Source organism: Dendrobates tinctorius, unplaced genomic scaffold, assembly GCF_039654945.1.
Source record: "Dendrobates tinctorius isolate UK_male_01 unplaced genomic scaffold, ASM3965494v1 ptg000044l, whole genome shotgun sequence".
Classification (NCBI taxonomy): domain Eukaryota; kingdom Metazoa; phylum Chordata; class Amphibia; order Anura; family Dendrobatidae; genus Dendrobates; species Dendrobates tinctorius.
Genome location: NW_027361712.1, coordinates 15,655,179 through 15,675,436, shown reverse-complemented (window position 1 = coordinate 15,675,436; position 20,258 = coordinate 15,655,179). Strand labels below are relative to the sequence as shown.

Below are 20,258 nucleotides of genomic sequence, written 5' to 3'. Positions count from 1 at the left end.
AGAGCCTCTGATGTGCCTAAACTGTTGAAACTCCCCACAAGTGACCCCATTTTGGAAATTAGACCCCCCACGGAACTTATCTAGATGTGTGGTGAGCACTTTGAACCCCCACGTTCTTCACAGAAGTTTATAACGCCCGGGCATGAAAATAAAAAAATCATTTTTTTGCCCACAATTTTTTATTTTCCTAAGGGTAACAGGAGAAATTGGGCCCCAAAAGTTGTTTTGCAATTTGTCCTGAGTTGGCTGATATCCCATATGTAGGGGTAAAACACTGTTTGGGCGCATGGCAGAGCTTGGAAGGCAAGGAGCACCATTTGACTTTTTCAACGCAGAATTGGCTGGAATTGAGGTCAGACGCCATGTTGCGTTTGGAGAGCACCTGATGTGCCCAAACAGTGGAAACCACCCAATTCTAAAGGGCATGTCACACTAAGCGATATCGCTAGCAATATCGCTATAATTTGTAACGTTATAGTGATATTGCTAGCGATATCGTTGTGTCTGATACTTACCTACGACCCGCTCCCCCGCTGGTTATCGCTGATCGCGCGAGAACGTTCAGGACTGTTTCCTGCGGCGCTTCCTGCTGTGACGACGAGCGACGCGTGGAGCCGGGCGGGAGGACGCAGGATCGCCTGGTGTGACAGGTAAGTAGCGATCCCCGTCTCCAGCGATGTCGCTGGTGAGATCTGCCTGTGTGGCAGCTCACTAGCGACCACTTAGCGATGTACCGGCGATCCTGACCGCGTCATATCGCTGGTCGGGATCGCTGGTACATCACTAAGTGTGACAGTACCTTAGCTCCAACACACCCCTAACCCTAGCCCTAACGGGAAAATGGAAATAAATACATTTTTTTAATTTTATTATTTTTCCCTAACTAAGGGGGTGATAAACGGGGGTTTGATTTACTATTTTTAGCGGGTTTTTATGTTTGGCAGCTGTCGCATGCTAAAAACGCTTTTTATTGTAAAAATAGTTTTTGCATCACCACATTTTGAGAGCTATAATTTTTCCATATTTTGACCCACCGAGTCATGTGAGGTCTTATTTTTTGCGGGACGAGTTGACGTTTTTATTGGTACCATTTTCGGGCACGTGATAATTTTTTATCACTTTTTATTCCGATTTTTGGGACACAGAGTGAACAAAAGCCAGCATTTCAAGAATTTCTTTTGGGGGGTGCGTTTACACCGTTCCGTGTGCGGTAAAATTGATAAAGCGGTTTCATTCTTCGGGTCAGTATGATTACAGCAATACCTCATTTATGTTTTTTTTAATGTTTTGGCGCATTTATGCAATGAAAAAAATTTTATATAAAAAATAATTATTTTTGCATCGCTTTATTCTGCGAGCTATAACTTTTTAATTTTTTCACTGATGACGCTGTATGGCGGCTCGTTTTTTGCGGGACAAGATGACGTTTACAGAGGTACCATGGTTATTTATATCCGTCTTTTGATCGCGCGTTATTGCACTTTTTGTTCGGCGGTATGATAATAAAGCATTATTTTTTGCTTTGTTTTTTATTTTTATTTTTTAAGGGGTTCGCTAAAGGGGTTAACTAATGGGATAGTTTTATAGGGCGGGTAGTTACAGACGTGGCGATACTAAATATGTGTACTTTTATTGTTTTGTTTTTTATTTCCAAAAAATGAATTTATTAGCGAATATATTTTTTTTCATTTAGCGATTTTTTTTATAAATTATTCTTACACTTTTTTTTTTTTTTACTTTATTAATTATACTGTCCCAGGGGGGACATAACTGTCATGTGACAGATCGCTAATCTGTTACATCACAGATCGCTGTGACAGATCAGCGATCTGTCACAGGCAGTGCTGGAGGCTTCTTCAAGCCGGCGCTTTGCAGGCATGAGAAAGCCGGCTCCCTGCAGGCCCCTGAAGGTCCCGGCCGCCATTTTAGATCCGGGGACCTGCAGGGAAGGAGACCCCCGGAGCAGCGCTGCACATCGCGCTGCTGCGGGGGTCTCAGGGAAGCACGGAGGGAGCCCCCTCCCTGCCGATGCTTCCCTAAACCCCGGTACAATGCGATCGTGTTTGATTGCAGTGTGCCAGGGGTTAACGTGTCGGGGCAGTCCGTGACCGCCCTTGACACATAGTGCCGGGTGTCAGCTGATCGCTATGACGTACTATCCAGCCCATGGGCATAGGGGCCCAGGTCCCATGGACGGGATAGTACGTCAGATGGCAGAAAGGGGTTAATGCAGAGGACTAAAATGAAGCTAACACAGTAATAAAACACTTTAGCTGCTTCTGACACTTATTTTAATTAAGCTGTTCATGTTAAAGGGATTTACTATGGATTATTTGTTATAAAACAAAAAAAATAAGTAACACTAACTCCTCCAATTCCCTGCAGCTCCAGCACTGGTACTGTAATTGTCGGGGCCTCAACAAACATTCATATGATGACAGCAATAATACACCGGCTTCAGCAATCATGTGCCAAAGATGTAAACGTGATGGCGGAGATCAGCCATTGGCTGCAAGGGTCAGGTGAAGGATGGATGGGACAACATCACTTATGGTTAAAGGTGTACATAAAGGTTATTCCTTTATTTTAGGACACTCCCTCTATAAAGAGGCTGCTCACATTGCTGTCCGCCCTGCCTTTCTGACTACTGAGCGGCATATTAATAGTACCTTGTATAGGGTATCCCCAGGTTAGAGCAGTGGAGCCCCTACTGAATATGCTCACAGGCACCTGTGCCACTAACATCCTAAAACAGGCTCCTGGCAGTGTAACAAGATGGCGGACGCTTTGACGTGCTAAAGTGAATACCTCTCTACACAAATCGAGTGTGACGTGACATTTTATATATTTTTTTCTATCCCTGTAAGTGTGATCTTATATAAAATTAGAATTGACAGGTAATCGATAGGTAATAGGACAAAGCTCAATAGATCGACCGACTTCTACTCACCTTTCTTGCTGATCTAGAGGCATAGTCTTCCATCTTTTGAGCAAACGTCTACGTAATAAAACTGCTGCAAACTGACGAATCTGCATCAAATTTACATAATTAACAATATTGTGAAGCTGCATTCAATATAATTTTTTTTCAGTACCATAATACATTGTAAATATAAGCAAATCTTGCCATAAAGCAATATTTTTTTTTTTTAGAAATAAATTACCTAACAAGCGAAACTTGCTACCAACTAAAGGGGTACATTAAAACATTAATTTAAAAGTAAATTTTTAGAGGAAAAAAATAAGTTAAATTAGTATTATTGTTTATTTTGAACAGCTTTTGGAGTATTTTTCTTTAAATCAAATCATTTTTATTTAAACAGTTTTTTTATCATTTAGCTTTGCTACAAACATCATTATCAACCTTCACATAAAGACATACAAACATAATAACCTAAGGGTAACAAACATACATTATTTCAGTATAGCAAAAAATCTAGCTCATCGCTGTCAGTAATTCACATTCATTATACCTTACAATCAAAATAGTGTGCCTCTAACTTCCTGTAGAAGACAAAATTCTTATATAAAACAATTATATTATAGGCCTAAATTTATAACATCACCCAAAACACCTGATAAAAAAAATCATTCACATATTATAGGGAGGTATCAGGCCCAACTTTGCCCTCCTCCCTCCAGTAGGTCAAATTGCCTCTCCTGAACAATCCTCTTAAAGGCAATCCCGAAGTGTCCAACCATGGACTCCATATTCCCTCAAATTTATTCATTATGTTTCGCTTTTTGTATATACCCTTTTCTAGTCTAATAATATTATTTATCCTATTTTTCAAATTGCTAATCAATGGAGGTAAGGGAATAATCCAATTGGATTCAATGTTTCGTGGCCTGGAATAAAATGCGTGAAATTCCTATATAATTACTGGATCAAATTCCATGTCATCCTCTAATATTCCCAATAGACATTTTTTGGGGGTCTGGTTGTACAACAATTTTTGAGAAAAAAACAAAACAGGCAGAGATGCTTACCTGTATAGACAGGTCTCAATACAAATGCACTAACAGGGTGCAGTGGACCCAAGTAAAATGGCAACTGCACAGGTGCAATAATACCTAATGAAACAGCCAGCCTACAATCAGGGATTGGCCGTGTGGCACACCAGTGCAAAAAAAAAAAATAATTCGCATGTGGCTTTTATATTTTTATTTTTTTTTGCACTAGTGTGCCACACGGCCAATCCCTGATTGTAGGCTGGCTGTTTCATTAGGTATTATTGCACCTGCGCAGCTGCCATTTTACTTGGGTCCGCTGGACCCTGTTAGTGCATTTGTATTGAGGCCTGTCTATACAGGTAAGCATCTCTGCATGTTTTGTTTTTTTCTCAAATATTGGAGGATTCTTTCCTCTTTCTGTGGTTTTCATTGTATAACAATTTTATAGACTTTCTTTACGATAGACAGAACTCCTTTCCAGTATCCTCCCAGTTTCCGACATTCCCACATCATATGTAATAATCCCGCATCATCCATTTTACATCTTGCACACTCAGCATCAGTTCTATACCCTATACTAAATAAGAATATGGGCGTCCTGTATTTCCTATGCATTAATATAATTTGAGAAAATCTCTGATTTAAAGATAATTGAGGTATCAACTCTAATGCCAGACTCCACTGATCTTCAAAAATCGACCCTATATCTACATCCCATTTTTGTCTATCTAATGAAGGCAAGTTTTTTTAAAAAATGTTTAGAAGTCTGTAAATATCAGAAATATGTCCCTTGGTATTTCCTTTTTCCAATACCGGATTAATAAAGGAATTATCTATCAGCAAAGGGGTCAGTTTTATTTATGCATTAAATGAGTGCCTAAGCTGCTGCAAATACTGATGAACAATTCTATTTGTCAACCCAAATTCCTCCTTCAATTGATTAAGTGATTTTAATATACCATCACATAATATTTGTTGTACCGTAAGTATTCCTTTATCCATCCAGTTCCGAAATCCCTCTAGTTTATAGCGCTCTACATGTTTTTTATTAAACCATATACGCATATATTCATTGCAGTTTCCTATTCCCATTAAATGTTTACCTCTATCCTACACCTTATAGAGTAATACTAGTGATGGGCATATTGATTCCATGGTGACCCTGAGGTAATCAGCTTCATAGCACTATTTGAATTTTCAGTACTATTCCAACCATTAAAATGCTGTAGTTGTGCTGCAACATAATATATTAATGCATTGGGGACCACCAGCCCACCAGACTCCTTGGCCCTTTGTAAGTGCTCAAATTATATTCGTGCAGATTTTTTATCCAAATGAGAGAGTGAAACATACTATGAATTTTCTAATAAGATCTAGGGATCCATATAGGGGCATTATGCAGAATATACAGAAGATGGGGAATCAATATCATTTTTAACAAGTTTCCTCTCCCCACAGCCGATAGTGGTAGTCTGCACCATGTTTCCATTTTCCTTTTAAACCTTTCCAGAAGAGGGCGCAAGTTGAGGGATATATAATCCGGAGGTTTTTCTGTAATATTTATTCCAATGTATTTAAATTCCTCCACTATTTGTATCCGAGTATGTTCCAGTATAATTTTATCAATTGGTGGAAGAATTGACTTAAGCCTGACCATTTACCAGACACTTCGATGATATTCATAATGGAGTCAATAGATTTCTGGACACCACCTACGTATATCAACCAATAACCTGCATACAGAGATACCCATTCATCTAAATTACTATATTCAAAACCCACTATATCCGGGTTGGAACGTAACATACAGGCCAAACGTTCAATGGTCATTGCGAAAAGAAGGGGAGACCATGGATATCATCGCCATGTGCCCCTCCCCAACGCAATCGTATCAGATAAAAGACCATTGGTTCTTATTTTAGCATGAGGCCCAGAGAACAAAAGTTGTATATATGATAAAAATTTAGGACCCACCCACAATCGTTTAAGAACCTCCAACAGTTATCTCCACTCCATGCTGTCAAACTGTTTAGCAGCGTCAAGAGAGAGACGAGCTCTATCTCCCGCTGTTGCATTTGATTTTTGAATGTTTAAGAAAAAAGTCTTCTTAGATTTATTGCTGTGGACCGGTTTCGCATAAAACCTGATTGATCCTGGTGAATAACCTTGGATATAATGTGAAATAATCTATTTGCTAGGGCCTTTGCGATAATCTTGGTGTCAACTGATAGAAGAGAGATGGGACGATATGACTCAGGTCGCATTGGATCTTTTCCCGGTTTAAAAATGACAAAGAATGATGTGCCATTGAATAGCACAAATACTGCCTTAGTGAGAGGATTACTTTGTCTCAAAATATCAAAATACCCGATTTCCAATATCATTCTAGACATCACTGTAGGGGAGGCCGAGGCAGGTATATTACTCGTGTGTAGTCTGTCATAATGCAGATGGATGAATATAATTGTTAAAAATCCCCTATTAACAGAACTGGAGTTGTAGGGAATTGTGATGTAAAGGATAGTTTTTTTTGATAATTGCATCCTTATATGGAGGGGGTATATATATGGCCACCAAAATTAATTTAATTCCATCTATATGACAATAGACCGACGTATCGACCCTCCACATCCAAAACAGATGTTAAACATTTAAATGGGATTATTCTATGTATCAATACACTAACCCCTTTCACATGGGAAGAGAATGACCTACCCAAGCTTTATTAATACTTTGTTTTGTTTCAGGAGTCAAATGAGTTTATAGTAGACAAGCTGAAGATCCCAGCGTTGCCTGGGCCTAGTAACCAACTGTAGTTAGTTATAACAAATTATAATGATTATATTGCACATAAAAACATTTCACATATATTCAACACTACAGATTTGCAACACAAATTAACTAAACGATTACCCAAGTATCCTCTCCTGTGTGATACTTTCTGCTCAGCCGTGTATCTAATCTTATCCTGTGTGATACTGACTGCTGAGCAGTGTATCTAATCCTATCCTGTGATACTGACTGCTGAGCAGTGTATCTAATCCTATCCTGTGTGATACCGTCTGCTGAGCCGTGTATCTAACCATATCCTGTGTGATACTGACTGCTGAGCCGTGGATCTAATCCTATCGTGTGTTACTGACTGCTCAGCAGTGTATCTAATCCTATCCTGTGTGATACTGACTGCTCAGCCGTGTATCTAATCCTCTCCTGTGTGATACTGACTGCTAATCAGTGTATCTAATCCTATCCTGTGTGATACTGACTGCTGAGCCGTGTACCTAATCCTATCATGTGTGTTACTGACTGCTCAGCAGTGTATCTAATCCTATCCTGTGTGACACTGACTGCTGAGCCGTGTATCTTATCCTATCCTGTGTGATACTGACTGCTGAGCCATGTATCTAATCCTATCCTGAGATACTGACTGCTGAGCCGTTATCTAATCCTATTCTGTGTGATACTGTCTGCTGAGCCGTGTATCTAATCCTATCCTGTGTGATACTGACTGCTGAGCCATGTATCTAATCCTATCCTGAGATACTGACTGCTGAGCCATTATCTAATCCTATTCTGTGTGATACTGTCTGCTGAGCCGTGTATCTAATCCTATCCTGTGTGAGACTGACTGCTGAGCCATGTATCTAATCCTATCCTGTGTGATACTGACTGCTGAGCCGTGTATCTAATCCTATCCTGTGTGATACTGACTGCCGAGCCGTGTATCTAATACTATTCTGTGTGATACTGACTGCTGAGCCGTGGATCTAATCCTATCATGTGTGATACTGACTGCTGAGCTGTGTATCTAATCCTATCCTGTGTGATACTGACTGCTGAGCTGTGTATCTAATCCTATCCTGTGTGATACTGACTGCTGAGCTGTGTATCTAATCCTATCCTGTGTGATACTGACTGCTGAGCCGTGGATCTAATCCTATCATGTGTGTTACTGACTGCTCAGCAGTGTATCTAATCCTCTCCTGTGTGATACTGACTGCTAATCTGTGTATCTAATCCTATCCTGTGTGATACTGACTGCTGAGCCGTGTACCTAATCCTATCATGTGTGTTACTGACTGCTCAGCAGTGTATCTAATCCTATCCTGTGTGACACTGACTGCTGAGCCGTGTATCTAATCCTATCCTGTGTGATACTGACTGCTGAGCCATGTATCGAATCCTATCCTGTGATACTGACTGCCGAGCCGTTATCTAATCCTATTCTGTGTGATACTGTCTGCTGAGCCGTGTATCTAATCCTATCCTGTGTGAGACTGACTGCTGAGCCATGTATCTAATCCTATCCTGTGTGATACTGACTGCTGAGCCGTGTATCTAATCCTATCCTGTGTGATACTGACTGCCGAGCCGTGTATCTAATACTATTCTGTGTGATACTATGTGCTGAGCTGTGTATCTAATCCTATCCAGTGTGATACTGACTGCTGAGCTGTGTATCTAATCCTATCCTGTGTGATACTGGGCTCCCCCTGCAGTCTGTGTCAGAGGGTGGTCTGTGTTGGCATGGTAATAAATTGTGTTGTTTCCAGCTTTACAGAAGGACGATAAGTATAACACCATAGAAATGCTAAGAATAATAGTCCTCAGTTACCACAACTGTCTACAAAGAAAATGGTTGCTGATAGCAACCAATCACAGCTCATTTTTCATCTTTTAAACAGCTCTAGGACAGCGTGGCGAGTTTTGAGTGGCGACTTTTGTGTTTCGACTTTTATGTGACGAGGTTGGTGTATGTGTGGTGAAATGTGTGCTGAGGGTGGTATATGTGTTGACGCACGTGGTAGTGTGTGGCGCATTTTGTGTGTGTGTTCATATCCCCGTGTGTGGTGAGTATCCCATGTCAGGGCCCCACCTTAGCAACTGTACGGTATATAATCTTTGGCGGCATTGCTCTCATTCTTTAAGTCACCCTTGTTCAACATCTGTCAGCTGTCAATTTGCCTCCAACACTTTTCCTTTCACTTTTTCCCCCATTATGTAGATAGGGGCAAAATTGTTTGGTGATTTGGAACCCGCGGGGTTAAAATTTTGCCTCACAACATAGCCTATGACGCTCTCGGGGTCCAGACGTGTGACTCTGCCAAATTTTGTGGTTGTAGCTAGCTACGACGGTGCAGATGCCAATACATACACACACTTTTTCCCCATTATGTAGATAGGGGTAAAAGTGTTTGGTGAATTGGAATGCGCGGGGTTAAAATTTCGCCTCACAACATAGCCTATGACGCTCTCGGGGTCTTGACGTGTGACTCTGCCAAATTTTGTGGCTGTAGCTGCGACGGTGCGGATGAAAATCCCAGAAAAACACACACACATACATACACACACATCCACCTTGAGCTTTATATATTAGATAGATAATAGCTGGTTGGTATTGATGCAACCATGTATACTGTATATTGTGCCCCTCACATTCCACTCTACAATATTTACAAGTTTAGCCATATGGAAACAGGAAAAAGATAATGACCATTGGACCACATTGTGGATTTTCTCCATCCTCCCCTTTTTCCTTGTAGCTTTCCCCTTATCTAAAATATAACAGCCAATCGACTGTCACAGCATCCGGCGATAGTGTCGCTATCCCACAATCCACCGCGGCCGGAAGCTGTGACAAAAACAGCACCGCTATTCCATCGGGAGATCAGCGGCGCTAGCCGCGGCTCATCTCCCGCCGCAGGGAAGTCAGCGGCTGCTCACATCGGAACCACGCCGACCACCATATTGGAACAACCAAGTTATGAGTATTCCGATATGGCAGCCGGGACTCATATCCCCCTCCCAGCCAGCTGAACCAATGAGCGTTGCAGCGTTGGATTTGAATCCCCTGCCTCAGCCAATGAGCGGCGCAGAATTCAAATCCCCCGCCAAAGCCACACGGCTCCGCTCATTGGGGATTAAATCCGGCGGGGATTACTTGCTTACATACTTACCTGAACGGGAGGAGCATTGCCGCTGCGCTTCTCTTCTCACCGGAGACCAGGGCAGGAGTGCAGTGTTGGAATCGCGCATGCGCATAGCGCTATCTGGCGCCATTTTGCTGAAGAAACATTTGCGGTGTGCCTTCAGCAATATGGCGCCGGACAACGCGGTATGGGCATGCGTGTACTCCGGCGCTCCTCCCCCGGCCTCCGGCAGAACGGGACAGCGCTGGAGCATAGGGAAGAAAGGGTGTGTGCACACGCTGCGGATTCTGCTGCGGATCCACAGCGGATTTGGCTCTGCGGATCCACAGCAGAATTAGCTAAGGTGTACAGTACCATTATTCCCTATGGGAATTAAAAACCGCTGTGCAGACGCTGCAGAATTTTCCGCGCGGATTTTGATGCGGTTTCAAATCCGCAGAAAGAATTGCATGTCAATTCTTTCTGCGGATTCCGCAGCGGTTTACCATCTCCTCCATTGTGGAGATGATAAACCGAAGGGCAAAACCGCAGGCTAATCCGCAGATATTTATCTGCAGATTTTGCAAAATCTGCGCGGATGAATCCGCAGCAGATTCCGCAGCGTGTGCACAAACCAAAGGTGAGTATAAAAATTTTTTTTGTATGTGTGCAGTTTAACCCCTTCATGACCAGGCCATTTTTTTGCAAATCTGACCAGTGTCCCTTTATGAGGTAATAACTCTAGAACGCTTCAACGGATCGATAGCGATTCTGAGAATGTTTTTTCGTTACATATTGGGCTTCATGACAGTGGTAAATTTAGGTCGATAATTTTTGCATTTATTTGTTAAAAAAAAATGGAAATTTGACGAAAATTTTGAAAATTTCGCAATTTTCAAATTTTGAATTTTTATTCCGTTAAACCAGAGAGTTATCTGACACAAAATAGTTAATATATAACATTTCACACATGTCTACTTTACAGCAGCATAATTTTGGAAACAAATTTTTTTTTTTGTTAGGAAGTTAAAAGGGTTAAAAGTTGACCAGCGATTTCTCATTTTTACAACAAAATTTACAAAACCACTTTTTAGGGACCACTTCACATTTGAAGTCACTTTGAGGGGTCTATATGGCAGAAAATACCTAAAAGTGACACCATTCTAAAAACTGCACTCCTCAAGCTACACAAAACTACATTCAAGAAGATTATTAACCCTTCAGGTGCTTCACAGGAACTAAAGCAACGTGGAAGGAAAAAATGGACATTTTAATTTTTCTAACAAAAAAGTTTTTTTAGCATAAATTTTTTCATTTTCACATAGGTAACAGGATAAAGTGGATCATAAAATTTGTTGGGCCAATACCTCATATGTGGTCATAAACCACTGTCTGGGTGCATGGCAGGGACGTGGAAGGGAAGGACCACATTTGAATTTTTGAATGGAAAATTAGCTCCAATAGTTAGCGGACACCATGTCGTGTTTGGAGAGCCCCTGTGTGCCTAAACATTGGAGCTCCCCCACAAGTGACCCCATTTTGAAAACTAGACCCCCTAAGGAACTTTTCTAGATATGTGGTGAGCTCTTTGAACCTCAAAGTGCTTCACAGAAGTTTATAACGCCGAGCCGTGAAAATAAAAAAAATTTTTCCTCAAAAAATGATTTTTTTAGCCCGCAATTTATTTTCACAAATGTAACAGGAGAAATTGGACCACAAAAGTTGTTGGCCAGTCTGTCCAGAGTACGCTGGTACCCCATATGTGGGGGGGAACCACTGTTTGGGCACAAGTCGGGGTTCGGAAGGGAAGTAGTGACGTTTTGAAATGCCGACTTGATGGAATGGTCTGCGGGCGTCATGTTACATTTGCAGAGCCTCTGATGTGCCTAAACAGTGGAAACCCCTCACAAGTGACACCATTTTGAAAACTAGACCCTCTAAGGAACTTATCAAGATATGTGGTGAGCCCTTTGAACCCCAAACGAAGAACTGTGAATATAAAAAATCATTTTTTTTCACAAAAATGATCTTTTGCCCATAATTTTTTTATTTTACCAAGGGTAGCAAAAGGAATTGGACCACAAAAGTTGTTGTGCAATTTGTCCTGAATATGCTGATACACCATATGTGGGGGTAAACCTCTGTTTGGGTGCACGGTAGAGCTCGGAAAGGAATGAGCGCCGTTTGACTTTTTCAACACAGAATTGGCTGGACGCCATGTCACGTTTGGAGAGCCCCTGATGTGCCTAAACAGTGGAAACCCAACACAAATGACACCATTTTGGAAACTAGACCCCTAAGGAACTTATCTAGATGTGTGGCGAGCACTTTGAACCCCCAAGTGCTTCACCGACGTTTATAATACCCCGGCGTGAAAATAAAAAAAATCATTTTTTTAAAAACATGATCTTTTAGTCCCCATTTTTTTTATTTTCCCAAGGGTAACAGGAGAAATTGGACCCCAAAAGTTGTTGTCCAATTTGTCCTGAGTACACCGATACCCCATATGTGGGAGAAAACTACTGTATGGGCACACATCGGGGCTCGGAAGGGAAGCAGAGACGTTTTGGAATGCAGAGTTTGATGGAATGGTCTGCGGGTGTCATGTCGCATTTGGAGAGACTCTGATGTGCCTAAACAGTGGAAACCCCCCATTATGGAAAGTAGACCCCCCAAGGAACTTATCTAGATGTGTGGTGAGCACATTGATACCCAAGGGCTTCACAGAAGTTTATAACGTAGAGCCATAAAAATTAAAAAAATCATTTTTTTCCACAAGAATGATCTTTTTGCCTTCAATTTTTTTTATTATCCCAAGGGTAACAGGAGCAATTAGACTCCAAAAGTTGATGTCCAATTTGTCCTGAGTAGGCTGATACTCCATATGTGGGGGTAAACCACTATTTGGGCGCAAGGCAGAGCATGGAAGGGAAGGAGCACCATTTCACTTTTTCAACGCAGAATTGGCTGGAATTGAGATCAGACGCCATGTCGCAGTTGGAGAGCCCCTGATGTGCCTGAACAGTCAATTTTAACTACAACCCTAAACCCAACACACCCCTAACCCTAATCTCAGCCCTAACCCTAGCCCTAACACAAACCCTAATGGGAAAATGGAAATAAATATTTATTTTTAATTTTATTATTATTCCCTAACTAAGGGGGTGATAAAGGGGGGTTTGATTTACTATTTATAGCGGGTTTTTATGTTTGTCAGCTGTCACACGCTAAAAAGACACTTTTTATTGCAAAAAATAGTTTTTGCATCACCACATTTTGAGAGCTATAATTTTTACATACTTTGACCCAGAGTGTCATGTGAGGTCTTATTTTTTGCAGGACGAGTTGATGTTTTTATTGGTACCATTTTCGGGCACATGACATTTTTTGAACGCTTTTTATTCCGATTTTTGGGACGCAGAATGAACAAAAGCCAGCAATACATGAATTTTTCTGCGGGAGGGCGTTTACACCGTTCCGAGTGTGTTAAAATTGATAAAGCAGTTTTATTCTTAGGGTCAGTATGATGACAGCAATACTTCATTTATATCTTTTTTTATGTTTTGGCGCTTTTATACAAAAACAATTTTATATAAAAAATTATTTTTGCATCGCTTTATTCTGCGATCTATAACTTTATTTTTTCACTGATGACGCTGTATGGCGGATCGTTTTTTGAGGGACAAGATGACGTCTTCAGTTGTACCAAGTTTATTTATATCTGTTTTTTTGATCGCGTGTTATTGCACTTTTTGTTCGGTGGTATGATAAAGCTTTGTTTTTTGCCTTTTTTTGAAGGGGTTAACTAAATGTGTATTGTGTGCTTTCTTTTATTTACAAAAAAAAAATATTAGGGAATTTTTTATTTATTTTGGAATCTTTTTAAAATTATTTTTACACTTTTTTTTTTACTTTATTACATTGTCCCGGGAGGGACATTATTGTGTAAAGTCAGATCGCTGATCTGACACTTGCTCCCGTGCAATTTTTTCCGCCAGAGAGTGAAAGCCAGTGAGTGACGGCAGATATTAATAGTCTAGAGACGGAACATTGTTTTTATTATTATTACCACCTCAGGTCAGCCGGGAACTCCGCGCAGCCTCACCGACTACCGCTGACGTCACTGAGGCTGCGGAGTCCCCGGCTGACCTGAGGTGATCTGACAGCGTGGGAAAAAGTTCCGAAATTATCCCATTGAATTACCAGCTTTTAAAAAACGGATCCATTGAAAAACGAAGGAAACGGATAGAAAAAATGATGAGACGGATCAGTTTTTTCGCCGGATCCGCTAGCCAACAGTTTTTGACTGATGGCAAAAAATTGAAGTGTCATATTGGGGGGGCGTGGCTATGCCGTGAGAGGGAGAGGACGCTGGTGAGGAGAGCTCCGCATAATCCTGCCATATCCTGGTCCCTAGACCTTTTTCTGGCGGCTCACCTGCTGCTGGCTGGACCTCCCTCGGACGCTGGGACCCCTTGGGCGCTTTGTGGCAGGTCGGGAGACGGATCCTGAGAGCGGGCGACGGGGGAGATAAGAGCGGCGTCTGGTTCTCCCACGAGGCGGCGGCCATCTTGGGCGCGCAGCTCAACTGCTGAGAGCTGCAGCGCCGGCTTCCCACTGCTGCACCGCCGCCGGGGAGAGAAGAAATTTGATTGACAACCCGGGGGAGTGCGAGGTGAGTGCCCTGGGAAACGGGCCCCTGCGCGGTATCCCTCTCTGCCCATCCACTCACTGCCGGCTGGCGCCATTATTAAGGGAGGCTTTGTGCACCCTCCCTCACTGCAGCTGCCTCTGTGGGACCCCCTCCCCCCTCGGGCCATAAAGATCATCTGGACTGTGCGTAGCTGCTGCCCTGGTAATCCCTCAAACGTCCCTCTGTAGTTTGATTCACAATTAACTGTTGCCAGCCCGCTGTGATACCCATCTGTAGTGGGCAATACCTGGATTGCACACCTTAATTTGTTTTATCAGCCGCACTGCAGACAATCATGAGCCGACTTAAGGGACTGGGAGCGGCGGAAAAATTAAAGGAGTTTGCTAGACCTGACCCCGCTGAAAGTGCGCGGCACAGTAGGAGTACATCCTCTCAAGTTCAGCGCAAAAATCGCCCTTCTGGGGGAGAGGAGGAGACAGATCAGGAAGAATTGACCCTTAAACAAACGTCTGCGCAGTTGATGCAGGGTCTCTCATTGACCAGGACATCCCTGACAAAGAAAACTGAGGATGTTTATACGGAGGTGGGGAGACTCCGTCAGGATATGCAGGCCATGAAGGGACGCATTACGGAGGTGGAGACGAGGGAGTCCAGGGTGGAAGATACCATTACACCTATGGAGGCTAAATTAACGAAGGTGGCGGGCTCCATGAATGCCTGGAAGCAAAAGGAGGATGATCTAGAAAACAGAATGCGCAGGAATAATATACGTATTGTTGGGCTGCCTGAGCGCTCGGAGGGTCAGCATCCTGAGCAGTTTCTAGAGGATTGGCTTAAGACCTCCTTAGGGGACGAATTCTCCTCATTATTCGCCGTTGAAAGAGCTCACAGGGTCCCTACCAGACCCCTGCCTCCAGGGGCCCCACCTCAACCATTCCTGGCACGCCTGCTCAACTGCAAGGACAGACACCATCTTACACCTGGCGCACCTGAAAAGTCCTATTAAATTCAATAATGTTGTCATTTCCATCTTTCCGGACTTCTCCGTGGAGCTGCAAAAAGAGCGGGCGCAGTTCTTCGAGGTCAAGAAGCGGCTCAGAGACCGGAACATTGTATATTCTATGATATAAACAGCCCGGCTCCGAGTTGTCCATGAGGGTTCTTCTGTATTTTTTACGGATCCGGCGGAGGCGACTGAATGGCTGCGGTCCCTTGGGGGATCCCCGGCGGGGGAGTCCTAATGCGACGACTGTTATTTCGGATCCTTTCAACCAAAGGTCTAATTGGAGATCTCCCGGCGAGTTCCCAGATACCAGCTATACCGGATACTGTGCTCAGTGATGGTATCCCCTTATTCATTTTCTGTTGGGGGCGTAAGACTGTATGCCTATGTTACTAGGTTCCTGCATTGCTTTTGCTTTTTCTTTTTTAAAAGTTTTTTTTATGTTTGTCGTTGCTTAGATAGAGGCTGCAGCCGACATCAAATTCTGCTATCTGTGTGGACTCTCTGCACCTGGCTCGGGCACCATTATACACCATATTTGAATGGATGGTAATGGGTTCTGAGCTGATTTGTATGACCTGGAATGTGAGGGGCATAAAAACCCCTCGCAAGAAAATTAAGGTATTCTCACAGGTCAGACATTGCCGTCCTCACATATTGGCCCTAGTGGAGACGCACCTGACCAGGGATACAGTTCGGTGGGTGCCGAAGCCGTGGGTGCAATGGTTTATGCATTCTTTTCACACCAGCTACTCAAGGGGAGTTTCTCTGTTAATTCATAAGGATGTTCGGTGGGAGGTCAGGGAAGCCCGAAGAGACCCCGAGGGACGATTTGTGTTTGTTCATGCGCTGATTGTCTCTCGGAAATATGTCATCCTTTGTATTTACAATCCCCCTCCGGCTAATATATCAATTCTTCAGAGGGCATTGAGCTTCGCTTTAAGTTACCCAGACGCACATGTCATCTGTATGGGAGATTTTAATCTGGTCATGCATAGCCATCTTGATAAACTGAGACTGGGCGATGGAACACAGGGTGGGGTCCCTCCCCCCCCGGGCTCATCCCAACTGTCACAATTCATGGCGGGTAGTGGGTGGCTAGATCTATGGAGAGTGCACCATCCAGAGACGAGGGAATACACTTGCCATTCCTCCACTAAACGTTCTCTGTCTCGCATAGACTACATTTTTGGATCCAGCGGTTTGGCGGCGTGGGTGGAGGACATTAAACACGGAAACAGGAGAGTTTCGGATCATAGTCCAGTCATTCTCAAACTTAAATATGGGTCATTGACTAACAGAATAGCATGGAAGCTGAACCCTTTTTGGCTGAAGTTGATAACACCCCCTGATAGAACGATAGATCAGCTACGTTGCTTCGTCTCGTCCCACCCTGAACCCCGAAATATTAATGTATTTTGGGATGCTCTTAAAGCCTATTTACGGGGTTGTTTATCCTCTACAATTTCTCACATTAAGCGAGTGACATCGGAGGAGGATGGCGAGATGGAGCGACGTCTGAAAGACTCGGAGGCAGCCTATATATCGGATCAGTCTAACAGTAATAGGATAGAATGGCTGACCGTTCAAAGGTTATATGCTCAATACATGGACACTAAGACGAAACGTAAATTATTTTTTGCCCGGCAGTCTTATTTTGAGATGGGGAATCAGGCGAGTACGTTTCTGGCCTACTTAGTACGACAGCACAATGCAACCAACACATTTCTACAGATCCGTGATTCAGATGGTACGTTGGTCTCCTCAACTGAGGAGATACTAAAGTGCTTTTCTGACTATTATGGCTCATTGTACAATTCTAAGACAGATGTGGATGGCCCAGAGTGTTTGGACTATTTGTTAGATATAGAGTTTCCCACGCTAAGTCCTTCCCAACAGGCCTATATGGATGCTGAGTTTACTCTGGAGGAGGTAGAGGATGCCATACAAGGCATGGCCTCCAGGAAGGCCCCTGGGCCGGATGGATTCCCTGTGGAGTTATATAGAAAATATCAGGATATACTGGCGCCTCTTTTGTTGACAGTGTTTCGTGGTATTTGGGAGGGGGGATGCATGCCGGAGTCTTATTATGAGGCCAATATAATAGTTCTAAAAAAGGAGGGGAAGGACCCTTTGGATTGTGGATCGTATAGGCCTATATCACTAGTAAATGTGGATTATAAAATTTTTACAAAAATTTTAGCCAAAAGAGTAAATACCATTATATTGGATCTTGTACACCCTGATCAGACGGGTTTTATGCCGGGTAAGAGCACTTCCACAAATATCAGACGTGTCCAGTCAGTGGCCCAATATAGTTCTCTGGTACCGGATAATGAATGGGCATTGGCATCACTAGATGCGGCCAAGGCCTTTGACTCACATGAATGGCATTTTCTCCGTGCATGTTTGCAGAGATATGGATTTGGCGAAAGATTCCAAAACTGGGTTAATGTCTTATACATGAAGCCCAAGGCCCGGGTCATCGTAAATAGCTCCATATCTGAATCATTTTCATTGCATAGGGGAACCCGTCAGGGGTGTCCTCTTTCCCCAGCCCTTTTTGCTCTCGCTATTGAGGCGCTGGCAATTCGTATAAGACTATCCCCTGATATCGCTGGTATAGATAGCGGGTCGGACGGATACCATAGGCTTATACGCTGATGATATGGTGATATTTATGGACAAAGCAGAGGAAACCCTGACAAGAGTGATTACTACCATAAATAAATTTAGTAAATATTCTGGCCTTTACATAAATTGGGATAAATCTGCTTTGATGCCTCTTTCCCATGCTCCAATGCCACGACTTGAGACTCTCTCCCTGCTACCCATCGTGACTAGTTTCAAATATTTGGGGGTTCATATCTCTAAGGGCAGTAAATTTGATCTACAACTCAATATACAACCACTGTTGGAGACGGTTAGGGGTAAATTTGCGATATGGGGTAAGCTTCCATTGTCTGTAGCCGGACGTATTAATTTAATTCAAATGATATTACTCCCCAAGCTTAACTACTTTCTTCAACATAGTGCGGTGGTGGTGCCCAAATCCTTTTTTGCTCATTTAAATTCCCAAATCACATCCTTTATTTGGGGGAAAGCCAGGCCTAAACTAAAGTTGACCACTCTACAGAGGCCCAAGAGGGGAGGGGGAGCAGCATTGCCCAATTTCTTGTTATATTATCAAGCTGGACAGGCCAAGGCCTTAAGTACATGGATGCCTGGAGGCCACCTCCCGAATTCTGAGAGTCATCTTCTTCATGCTGCAGGGACTAGTTGCCCACTAGGTATTTTAGAAATGAGGAAAATAAATGTCCCGAGACTGTGCCTCTGCTCCGTCTGGCACGATCAATATGGAGACAGATTAAAGGGGTGGTTGGATTTGGCGATGTTATAGCGGAAATGCCCCTGTGGAATAATGACTACCTCCCGATGCTGCGTGAACATCCGTCCGAGTTCTGGGTTCAGTACGGTGTCTCTACGATGGGTGATCTATACGATCATGGTACTTTAATATCCTTTGAGCAATTACAAGTCAATCGCGGTGTCCCGAGATCCCAGTTTTTCCGTTATCTACAACTAAGGTCAGCTTTTCAATCGCATATGAGAAATTTAGATATGAGTGATGCCATTTAGTCTCTGCCCTTGATAGGGATCCTCAAGTCACAGGGCCCTCAAGGTCTCATCTCCTCTCTATATACATATATGTTGTCAGTGGGGACAGAATGTGCCATAGACTCCGTTAAGAAGAAATGGGAGAGGCTCATTCCTGATACACGGGATGAGGAATGGGAAGAAATTCTGGAGTCACCAATCTGGGTGTCTCCGTCTGCCAACAACAGGATGATACAATTGTACATTATTAATCAATCATATTTGACCCCAATTCGACTCTTTAAGATGGGCCGATATCCGTCATCGGAATGTTTGAGATGTCATTCAATGGACGCAGACTTTATTCATATGATCTGGTGCTGTCCTGTTGTTGTGCAATTCTGGAGAGGGGTGACGTCGTTATTAACATCCTTGGTACAAACGCCTGTTCCCCTCGAACCGCTGATAGGTCTGTTTGGAGTGTGGGATGAGGAGACGTGGGGTCATTATGTTGGGATTTTTTTTTACGGGAGACACTGTTCATGGCACGAAAGATACTGGCACTACGATGGATGGGGAATTCACCTCCTTCTCTTGGGTCCTGGATCACTCTCGTAAATTCGATTATCCCATATGAAAGGACACTGTATCAGAATAGAGGGTGCCCGGGTAAATTTAAAAAGATTTGGGAGAGATGGAACTCCTCTCACTTTACCTTGCAGAGCAGAGATGTCGCACAATAAACTGCTTGCTATATAGAAGTAGGCTGCAGAATAGTTAATGTTTTAGTAGATGTCGGTAGAGTTTAGAAGCCAGGCAGGTTCTATTACTGGTACAATAACATAACACTATTGTGATTCAATTGATATTATGTCTGCTTTATTTACATACAGTTGATGCACATATTATGCCTCATGTCTTCATGCTAATTGTACATATCTATCTTGTACTAGGTTTAACATTTTGCACTGAATGTATGTATTGTAAAACTGCTTATGGTTTAATAAACGAATTTAAAAAAAAAAAAAATTGAAGTGTGAAAGGGGCCTTAGGCTGGTTTCACATTAGCATTTCTGTGCGCAGGGTAGGCCTGCGTACTTCTTTCAAGATGCGTAGGCCTACACTGTGCACAGAAACGCTA

At 42.9% G+C, this 20,258-nt stretch overlaps 1 protein-coding gene across 3 annotated transcripts in view; it reads right to left on the bottom strand.

Moving 5' to 3' along the window:
- Nucleotides 1-20,258, bottom strand: part of IPO4 (importin 4) — a 420,928-nt gene that overhangs the window by 377,787 nt on the left and 22,883 nt on the right. For all 3 annotated transcript variants that reach the window (XM_073575360.1, XM_073575361.1, XM_073575362.1), the window contains exon 3: nucleotides 2,951-3,030. In XM_073575360.1, the coding sequence (XP_073431461.1) occupies nucleotides 2,951-3,030 (80 nt within the window). The remainder of the gene's footprint in view (nucleotides 1-2,950; nucleotides 3,031-20,258) is intronic.